General features: G+C 43.0%; 1 protein-coding gene across 3 annotated transcripts in view; it reads left to right on the top strand.

Moving 5' to 3' along the window:
• The window catches only part of FGFBP3 (fibroblast growth factor binding protein 3), a 132556-nt gene extending 127076 nt beyond the window's left edge, over positions 1-5480 (top strand). For 2 of the 3 annotated variants that reach the window (XM_059169466.1, XM_059169467.1), the window contains one exon: positions 4385-5480. In XM_059169466.1, coding sequence (XP_059025449.1) covers positions 4464-5219 — 756 coding nt within the window. In that variant the 5' untranslated portion in view covers positions 4385-4463 and the 3' untranslated portion in view covers positions 5220-5480. Of the gene's footprint in view, positions 1-3820; positions 4092-4384 lie in introns of those variants that run through there. The other variant, XM_059169468.1, reaches the window with a different exon arrangement.
• Positions 5481-11277: the final 5797 nt, after the last annotated feature.

The following is an 11277-nucleotide window of genomic DNA, read 5'->3' on the forward strand; positions in this document are numbered from 1 at the left end:
ACACCTGTTGGATCATTGGTGCAAACGAGATTTTTTTTTTTTAACATTTTTTGAGTTCTTTTAGAAGATTTCATTTATTTGTCAGAGAGAGAGTGAGAGTGAGAGAGTGAGTAAGCACAAGCAGGGGGACCAGTAGGCAGAGGGAGAAGCAGGCTCCCCAATGAGCAGGAAGCCCAATGCAGGACTTAATCCCAAGACCCTGGAATCATGACCTGAGCGCCCCCCAGGATTAATTTTTAAGTTAATATTGAAATATTCATTTCATGCTTTCTTACATATCTCACATCCTAATATTTTTTAAAATGTCTCCCCTGGAGCGCCTGGGTGGCTCAGTGGGTTAAGGCCTCTGCCTTCACCTCGGGTCATGATCCCAGGGTCCTGGGATCGAGCCCCATGTTGGGCTCTCTGCTCAGCAGGGAGCCTGCTTCCTCCTCCCTCTCTGCCTGCCTCTCTGCTTACTTGTGATCTCTGTCTGTCAAATAAATAAAATTTAAAAATAATAATAATAAAAATTAAAAAAATAAAATGTCTCTCCTTGGACTACATCAAAATTTAAAACTCTTATATATCAAGGGACACAGTCAACAGAATGAAAGACAACGTACAGAATAGAAGAAAATATTGCAAATCATATATCCATAAGAGGTTAATATTTAGGGACGCTTGTCTGACTCGGTAGAGCATGCAGCTCTTGGTCTCAGAGTTGGGAGTTTGAGTCCCATGTTGGCTGTAGTGATTACTTAAAAATGAAGTCTTTAAAAAAATTTTAAAGGGATTAATATCTAGAATATATAGTATATAGAATATATATATATATGAACTCCTATAACTCAACAAAAACAAAAATAAAACAACCTGATTGAAAAATGGGCAAAGGACTTCAACAGACATATTACAAAGAAGAGATAAAAATGACTAATAAGCAGATAAAAAACATGCTCAACATCAGTAATCATTAGAGAAATATCAATGAAACCCACAATGAGATATCAGGTTACACCCATCAGGATGGCTATTATGAAAACAAAACCAAGCAAGCAAGTAAACAAACAGTAACAAGTATTGGCAAGGATCTGGAGAAATAGGGACACTTGTGCACTGTTGGCAGGAAGGTAAAATGGTTCAGGCATTATGGAAAACAGTACAGGGGTTCCTCAAAAAGTTAAACATAGGGGCTCCTGGGTGACTCAGTCAGTTAAGCATCTGCCTTCAGCTAAGGTCATGATCGAAGGGTCGGGGGATCTAGCCCCACAGCATCAGGCTCCTTGTTCATTTGGGAGTCTGCTTCTCTCTCTCCCTCGGCCCCTCTACCCCCATGCTTGCTCTCTCTCTCACTCACTAGCTCTTGCTCTCTTGTGTGCACTCTGTCTTTAAAAAAATAAATAAAATCCTTACTTTAAAAAGCTAAAAAGAAAATTATAATATGAACCATTAATTCCACTCTGTGTAAATACCTAAAAGAATTGAAAACAGGAACTCAAACGGGTTTTAGTACAGCCATATTCAAGCCACATTATTCACAAGAGCCCAAAGTCAGAAGCAACTGCAGAGCCCATTGACAGATTAACAGAGAAACAACATGTGATGTATACATACAGTGGAATACTACTCAGCCTTAAATAGGAAGTTAATTCTGACAAACATTACAACATGCACTAACCTTGAAGACATCATGCTGAGTGAAATCAGTTGGTCATGAAGGGACAAAAACTGTATGATTCCACTTCTGTGAGGTGCCTAGAGCAGTTAAGTTCTCAGAAACAGAATGTTGAATAATGGTTACCAGGAGGTAGAGGAAGCAAGGCATGAGGAGTTACTGTTTAATGGCTACATTTGGAAGATAAAAGATGTTCTGGAGCTGGATGGTAGTAATAGTTGCACAGCAGTATGAATGTACTTATGCCACTGAACTGCACACTGAAGAATGGTTAAAATGGCAAATTTTGTGATATATATTTTTTACCACAGTTTTCAAAAAGTAACTTGGAGGGGTACGCCTTGGTGGCTCCATGGGTTGAGCGCTGGACTCTTGGTTTAAGGTCAGATCACGATCTCAGGGTGGTGAGATTGAGCCTGCATTGGGCTCTGTGCTCAGAAGAAAGTTGGCTTGGTATTCTCTCTCTCCCTCTGTCCCTGCCCTCCACCCTGGATTGTGCTCGCAAGTTCTTTCTCAAAATAAATAAGTAAAATCTTAAAATTTACCTTGTGGTAAGACATACCACTTTCTGATGTGGCAAAGCACATCTGTGTGTCCCCTTTCCTCAGAGAACAATGTTTCTGACAGAAAACTTGGGTCTCTGTAATTTCCCTCTTGATGATGACTTTCCAGGTAAAGAACTTTTTCATTGTAATTAACATGCAATGTCACAAGATGTCACTCTTTAGCTGGAAAACTCTTCCAATTCAGTTGGGGAGCTATCACAGTAAGTAAAGCCAAAGCAGCAGACAAAAGCCTCTAACTCTCCTCATCAGTGCTTTACTCCCACAGATACAGTTTTCTGGGAAGGAGAAGGTTTGCATCTTTGAAGAACATTAGTGAACTACTCTTGTTTATGAAATTTACATTACTATTTATTAACCTAATACGTACTAATTGCTTTTCATTATAAATCAGTTTGATGTAACAAAAATGTATCATTTGAAAATGATAGCGATGTAATAATACAAAGCTGAAATGTAAAGTGTTTTTTTTAAAGATTTTGTTTATCTATTTGAGAGACAGAGAGCGAGAAACAGAGAGAGAGAGAGAGAGCTTGATCGGAAAGAGGGAGAAGCAGACTCCCTGCTAAGCAGGGAGCCCAATGAAGGGCTCCATCCCAGGCCCTGATATCATGACCTAAGCCAGAGGCAGATGCTTAACCCACTGAGCGACCCAGGCACCCCTGAAATGTAAAGATTATTGATAACTGAAAGTCAGATGGCATATGGCTTTATCACTAAGTGATGTGTGACCTTGGTAAGTCATTTAATCTTTCTAATCTCACAAGAGTAGTAAAATTTCCTTTCTTAGGTCAATATACACTACTATATATTTAATATATGCTAATATATATTTAAATATGTTCTAATTCTGAAATATTTTGGTTTTTATAGTAGTATTCAAATTGTAACTGTTCAAATACAATATTAAAAGTGAGCTCAGTCATAGAAAATAGTCTGCAAGAAAACATTGGGAAATAATATATAACGAGACTTCTTGACATCTTGGGTAATTAGGAAATTACTCACATGTATAAAACAATTGTAAAGCAGTATAAAAACTCTTGAAATGAAAAAAAAATTGTTACTGAGAACATTTTTTAAAAAGATGATGGAATATTTTATGCTTTGCTTAAATATAAGATTCTCAAGATGCAAGAACACAATAACTCTTAAAGATTATACCGCTTGAATTGATAATGTTACCTTGTAACTATAATCTAAATAAATTATTTTTTAAACTTCTAATTTTTGCAAGTAGTTTATAATTGATTTATAATATCTAAAAATAATCCAAAACCCAAATGCTCACCCCTGGATGAACTGAGGGACACTATAGTATGTTAATAAATGAGGGTATATTTTTATTAGTAGTTAGCAGTTATTAGGATTAAAATTACATTATTAGGATAAGAAAGACTATCAACATCTGGCTGAGAACACAGAACTCAGAATGATATGAAGAGAATGTAGTGCCTGGCTGAGAATATTGACAGTGGTTTTGTTTCTAATATGAATTTTTTTGTTTAACTCTTAAAAACTTAGATCTTTCTGTTTAACTTCATGTTTGTATGATTAAATACCTAACTGGAAAGAAAAGAATGACCTGTTAAAATCTGCGTGATTCTTTTAAACACAGGAAGCCAAATACAAGATTTATATTTCATGTCACAGTGTCACTTCTCTCACACATTTGGGGCGTGTGTTTTTGCGTGTGGTGGCGGTGGGAAATCTCCCAGTGGGAGACAAGTCTGGGAGGGGCAGAGTGGGGGAGGCCCCTCCTGTCCCATTCATTACATGTTCATTCACTGGGAGCCGGCATAAACGGACTAATCTCTCATGCAGTCATTCCCTCTACCCTGCTAGGACTCCACCACCTCTCCCAGAACTCGGTAAGTTCAGAGTGCAGTAAAAATGCATGTTTCCAAAAAACAATCTGAAATGATTTTGTAGTTTATTGGAGGGTGAAGAAGGGAGGGGGTGAAGGTGGCAATTTTCAGGCCTCGCTTTGTTTTCGTCTTTGCACCGGGTTTCAAAAAGATATTAAACGGTTATTTAGACAGTAAGCAATTTTCTCAGAGAGTTTCTTCTCAGGCTGCTGCTGCCTACTGGACACCAGCGTGTGGGAATGGTAGACGGTGTGGGAAGACGCATTTGCAGCAGCAGTCTCTGCCTCTGTCCCCAGGTCCGAGGGATGTGGCTCTGCCGGCCCAGGCACCACTGAATCGCCCAGGCGTCCCGAAGACCCGACCTGAGCACAGACCATGAGTCCTCTGAGGCCGCTGCTGCTGCTGCTGCTGGGTGGCTGCCTCCTCGTGGCCGCCCGGAGAGCCAAGGGGACGGCTGGCAGCGCGGCCGAGCTGGCCTCGGGTCCCACGGGCGGCTCTTCCGGCCGCTTCGTCAGCCCCGAGCGGCACGCGTGCAGCTGGCAGCTCCTGCCGCGCGTCCCAGGGCCCGCGGCGGGGAGCGAGCTGGCGCTGAGCTGCCGGGACCCGGCCGGGGCGCTCCAGCAGTGCGCCTACCGCGGGGAGCCCGAGCGCTGCGCCGCCTACGTTGCCCGCGGCCCCCACTACTGGAAGCAGGTGCTGGGCGGGCTGCGCAAGAAGAGGCGGCCGTGCCAGGACCCGGCTCCGCTCAAGGCTCGCCTGTGCGCAGGCAAGAAGGGCCACGGCGCCGAGCTGCGCCTGGTGCCCCACGGGTCCTCACCCGTGCGCCCCACTGCGGCAGTCTTCCCCCGGGATCCCGAGCCCCCAGCAAGGAGCCGGGGGCGGCTCCGGGAGCCCGCTCCCGGTCCCGCAGGAGGGTCCCGACTTCCCGAGAGCAAGTCTCCCAGAGGGAAGCCCTCTGAGAAGACCAAAGCGGGCAAGAGGAAGGCAACCTCGGACCCAGAAGAGGAGCGACCCCTGGAGACGCGGCCTGATCCGGACGGGTTGGACGAGAACGCGAAGCTCACGGAGACTTACTGTGCTGAGAAGTGGCACTCCCTTTGCAACTTCTTTGTCAATTTCTGGAATGGCTGAGGCTGCCAGCCTGGGGAAGATCGTGGGTGGGGGGCTGGGGGCTGGGGGTGGGGGATGGGAGGGCATGGGCCTTGGGATGGGAGTGTAAGGGGTGTGGAGAATCTCTGAGATAGCAAAGACGTTTAACTTTTTGAAAAGTCCGATCCTGATGAAGAGCAGAAGAAATGGTGGAAACAGAAGTAGGCATACCTTAAATGTACAAAAACTGTAGACTGGGAGAGAGGCGAGTACAGAGGAAGGCTGGAAAAAAAAAAAATAAGAGGGAAATAAATAAGCAGGATACAATGTATATTGTTTAACACACTTATATTAAAATGTAATCACCAGCAATTGGTAACCTGAGCCAGACTGAATTGTTTAGTGACTTCCCACTCAGTCAGATGACAAGATTCCGACCTCCCCTCCCCCCCCACCTTTTGGCATTAGTATGAACTTGGGTACTGCTTGGTGTCATAGATGACCTCTATTGGGTTAGAAGCCATTCAGATATCAAAATTACCTCCAGTTAGAAGATTTTCAGGTTGGCTGCCCTTGGATTCTTTTAGAAGTGCTATTTTTAAATACAGGGATGCCTTGTGTTCTGAAACTTTCCCATTGACCTCTTAAGAATGGTAGTGTTCTGGTCGGTTTCTAAAAAGAATTCTTTGTGTTTGATCATATTTTTTTTAAATTTTTTAAATTTTTTATCACTTTTAAAAAAATAGCTGAAATTAAGTATGTATTTCTGAGTCATTTGGATCATTATGGAAGTTATATCTGTTTTATGTAATTAATTATTAACATATTTCATTTTAAATAAGATGTAATGATAACTTAGCACGTGTTAGGTGCTCAATAAAAACTTTATAAAAAGATTTAAAGAACTGGCAGGGGAATGGAAATTCTGGCTGCATATGATAAAGTTCTGAATATACCTTAAAGTAAGTGTTTAAACATCTCCCAAAGTGTTAGGAAGAGACAAGAAGTCTGCATAAAGCAAGAGTGACAAACTGGCAAACCCTGGGTTGTATTATTGCTCTGCTTGGCCTACACATGTTTCTCTTTCATTTTTCCTCTTTGTCTTCCCTCCCAATTTGGATTTGTTGCCAACATTTAAAAATTAAATAATTTCAGGGGCACCTGGGTGGCTCAGTCGTTAAGCATCTGCCTTCGGTTCAGGTCATGATCCCGGGGTCCTGGGATTGAGCCTGGCATTCGGGCTCCCTGCTCAGCAGGAAGCCTGCTTCTCCCTCTCCCACTCTCTCTGCTTGTGTTCCCTCTCTTGCTGTGTCTTCTATCAAATAAATAAATAAAATCTTTTAAAAAATTAAATAATTTCATATAAAATTCAGATTTCTGAATTCTTTTGAAAAATGCGATCTATAAACATTTGGACCTTCCTTCCCATATGGCAATAATTGGCTGACACTGACTACTGGCTGCCCCCTTTAGATTAGGCATGTTTTCTATTTATTTATTTATTTGTCAGAGAGAGAGAGAGAGGAGCCAGAGTGAGCACAAGCAGAGTGGTAGGCAGAGGCAGAGGGAGAGGGAGAAGCAGGCTCCCGGCTGAGCAAGGAGCCCAATGCGGGACTCGATCCCAGGACGCTGGGATCATGACCTGAGCTGAAGGCAGCCGCTCAACCAGCTGAGCCATCCAGGCGTCCCAATTAGGCATGTTTTCTAGAGTTCTCCACTATTCCTACAAATCTTACCAGTAAACTTTATTCGTTTCTATTACAGGCCTGAGCCCAGAAGACATTTAAGCCAGTGGGATATATAAGGCTTTTACCTTTTTGCTGACCATCTGTTCTCCTACCCTCCCCTTCTAAATAATGGTAAATGCAACAATCTTACAGATAGTAAACATCTCCTGAACTCTTTCCTCTTTGACCAGTTGCTTGGTAATGTTAACTATCTCTTACCAGTCTGTACATTCTTGTATTCATACAATTGGTAAAATATTTAGATTGCACGTAGTTCCAGGCCAGGTTTATGAGGTCACATTCTGAGTAACATTGACTATTAGATAATATTCATATTGGCCAAGGAGAGGAAGTCCAGAGTAGTTAGAGACCACTCTTTTTTTTTTTTTTTTTAAAAGATTTTATTTATTTATTTGACGGAGAGAGATCACAAGTAGGTAGAGAGGCAGGCAGAGAGAGAGAGGAGGAGGAAACAGGCTCCCTGCTGAGCAGAGAGCCCGATGCGGGACTCGATCCCAGGACCCTGAGATCATGACCTGAGCCGAAGGCAGCGGCTTAACCCACTGAGCCACCCAGGCGCCCCAGAGACCACTCTTTTAAGATAGGGACCAACGGGGCACCTGGGTGGCTCAGTGGGTTAAAGCCTCTGACTTCAGCTCAGGTTATGATCTCGGGGTCCTGCGATTGAGTTCCGCGTCGAGCCCTGCGTTGGGCTTTCTGCTTGGTGGGGAGCCTGCTTCCCCCACTTCTCTCTCTGTCTGCCTCTCTGCCTGCTTGTGATCCCTCTCTCTGTCAAATAAATAAACGAAATCTTTTTTTTTTTAAAAGATTTTATTTATTTATTTGACAGAAATTATAAGTAGGCAGAGAGGCAGTCAGAGAGAGGAGGAAGCAGGCTCCCTGCTGAGCAGAGAGCCCGATGTGGGGCTCGATCCCAGGATCTTGGGATCATGACCTGAGTTGAAAGCAGAGGCTTAACCCACTGAGCCACCCAGACGCCCCAAATAAACGAAATCTTAAAAAAAAAAAAAAAAAAAAAAAAAAAAAAAAAAGATAAGGACCAACATACACTTTCTCTAAAAAATTTGGCAAAATTTGAGTGTCATCAAAGAAGGGTATTAGAAATGAAATTCTAGACCACTGTCTAGAATCATAGCTAGAATGATAGTTTTACCTCTTCATACAAGACAAATGCCAATCCTTCTTGTATGCCCTGTGACAGTCCAATGAACTTACCTCGGCAGAAGAAGGAAAAGCTAAACTCTGGGCCCAAGGACACAGTGCAGATTGCTACTGCTCTTGCTCCTTTCCTCTTTAAGAACCATCCCAGGACTTCATCTCGAGAACAGAACACTGACTGATAGGGGCCAACTGCTTGCAGTGAAAGAGAAATCAACAGATCCTGCCATCAGCTTCTGGAATGACTTTGACTAAGACCCAATGGCTCCAATGTGTTCAGTGAGGAGAGTTAAACTAGGTTAAATCTGAGGTCCCTACCACACACTACTGGCACTCCAGAACACTACATAATTTTGCATAGTGTTTATAGCACTTGAGAATCAACAACTACTCTGTGTACAGTAGTACATGTTATACCCCAAGAAAGGTTACAGAGTTGGAAAAGCTCCAGAGAAAGACAACTGAAGTAGCCGGGGATATAGAGAAGGCTTCTTTATCTGGAGCATCTAGAAAGATTTGGAAAGTTGGGCCAGAAGGACAAATCTGTCAGTGGGAGAAGACAGGATCAAAATGTCTAAAATAATGAGGAGGATAGACAGGGCGAATTTGAGTAATCTCCCACCACCCCCCCACCCTCACCCTGCCCTGCAGGTGCCGGCAAGATGGGGAGGGGCAGCTGGCTGGCTCAGTTAGAGTGGAATGTGTGGCTCTTGATCTCAGGGTCTTCAGTTAGGGACCCACCCAGGGTATAGAGATTACTTAAAAATATATATATATTTTTTTAAATAACAGGGCACCCCCAAGTTTACTGTCAGAGCTGGGATCAGCATGGGCATCAGAAGTAGCAAGATATCTGTCACTGACAGAGAATTTATCTAAAGTGCTGAGCCATCTTATTCTCTTATACTTCCCAAATTATTTAGCACAGAGATAGCAGGGAAAAGTGAAATTACACCCATGTACTCTCTACCCAGTTTGCTTTTCTTTATTTTTAAAGATTTCGTTTATTTATTTGAGAGAGAGAGAGAGAGAGAGCATGAGTATGGGAAGTGCAAAGGGAGAGGGAGAAGCAGATTCCCTGAGTAAGGAGGCTGATTTGAGTCTTTATCCCAGAACCCTGAGATCATGACTCAAGCCCAAAGTCAGATGCTTAACAGACGGAGCCACCCAGGTGCCCTTCTTTTCTTTCTTATTTATTTATTTATTTGAGAGAGAGAGGGAGGGAGAGAATGAGGGAGCTGGGGGGCAGGAGGAGCAGAGGGAGGGGGCAAGCAGACTTGGCACTGAGCCTGGTGTGGGAATAATCCCATGACCCTGAGATCATGACTAAATTGAAATTAAGAGCTGGATGCTTAACTGGCTGAGCCACCCAGGTGCTTCTCCCAGTTTGCTTTTCTGAACTCATCTCTACTAGGCAAAATCTTTTCTTTTTTAATTTCTTTATTATTATTAAATCGAAGTAGGCTCCCCACCCAATGTGGGGTTTGAATCTGGGACCCTGAGGTTAAGAGTCACATGTTCTACCGCCTGAGCCAGCCAGGTGACCCTAGGCAAAGTCTTTTCAACCTTCAAAGTCCTTTAGTCTCTCTCTGTTTCAGTTTGCCTGGACATCAGTGTTTTAATCCTTTACAACAACATTTTCATCCAATGACTTAACTATGGTGTTTGTTTGTTTTAAGATTTTATTTTTAAGTAATCTGTACACCCAATATAGGGCTCAGACTTGTGAACTTAATCACAAGATTAAGAGTCACGTGCTCTAGTGACTGAGCCAGCCATGCACCACACTTTTTATTTTAAATAAAGACAGAAGCAGTAACAGTACTTTGGGAAGCTATATTGGAGCCTGATATCAGGGATTGTTTTGTATTAATTTTGATTTTTTAAAACTATTGCTTTAAAACACAATTTATCTTGACTACGAGTTTGTTGGTACTCCATTTTTATTTTGCACCCAGGACAAAGAGCCTCACTAGTCCCATTTGCCTCTTATTCCTGGCCCCAGGAGGCAGCCCCTGCGATGTGGGCGAGCACTGCTATTGGAGTCAGGGATGACTGGTTTGAATACTAGTTTTGCCCACCTCTTACTCTGCATTACTTTGAGAAGGTTCCTTAATCTCTTCACTTTTTTTCTTTTCTCTTGTTGAAGATGGCTTACCTACTTCCATGGTTACTATGAATAATAAATTATAGGACGTCCTGCATACTGCCTAGCACCCCACAATAACTTACATTGTAATAGGTGCCCAATAAATATTATTACATCTTCTTCCATTAGAGAATGATACATTTTTAAAATGGCTTAATTAAACAATAAACAAATAATTGTTGATACTGGGCCAGGTGCCCAGGACTTTGGGGCTGAGGAAGCGGGCTGTGGGTGTTATGCCCAAGTTTTCGCATCCGAGAGACCACCAAGGAGCCAACACCGATGCAATCACACGAGGGTTTATTTGACAAGCTTAAGCTTGGGCCCAAGTATACCCAACACAGCGGAGAAGGAACTTGGACCCCGAGCTTAGTTAAGGCAAGGGTATTTATGGGTTCCTGTTACTAAAGCAGGGTGGGGGGGTCTCTGGAACTAAAGCAGGGTGGGGCTTCCTATTACTAAAGCAGGGTGGGGGTCCTTAGAACTAAAGTAAAGTAGGGGAAAGTTCAGCTCTTGGGTACAGGGGTCTGAGATGGCTGCCAGAGCTAAGATGGCTGTACTTATGCTAAAGCTAAATCTGAGGTGGGATGGCCTTGGTTTTTCTCGGCCTCCACAGTGGGTACCCTGACAGAGTAGTAGCCTTCAACAAGCTGGGATTTGGGATTACCCCATGAAACCCTTAGAAACCAATGAGAACAACCAAAGAAATTAGGCTTCTACATGTAAGAGATTAGAAAGATGAAAGGTGAGTGTAGGTCTGGTTATCTGGGAAGCCCACCTGGAAGATGTTAGCTTGAGGTAAACTTTGATGTAACTCAAAAAACAGGTGTAGAAAATGTGTGAAACCCTAAATGAAATGATGAAAAGAATGATATTAATCTGAAATGCTTGAGCCAACTCCCAGCTCTGCCTCTAGATCTCATTCAGGGCAAATCATAAAAATGCCTGTGCTTCAATATGGCATAAGGAAAAAATGTATACTACACTGTAGAAGGCTCTAGGAAACAAGAACTCTCAGGTAACACTTCCGGGAGTATAAATTGGT

This window comes from Mustela lutreola, chromosome 4, assembly GCF_030435805.1.
Source record: "Mustela lutreola isolate mMusLut2 chromosome 4, mMusLut2.pri, whole genome shotgun sequence".
NCBI lineage: Eukaryota > Metazoa > Chordata > Mammalia > Carnivora > Mustelidae > Mustela > Mustela lutreola.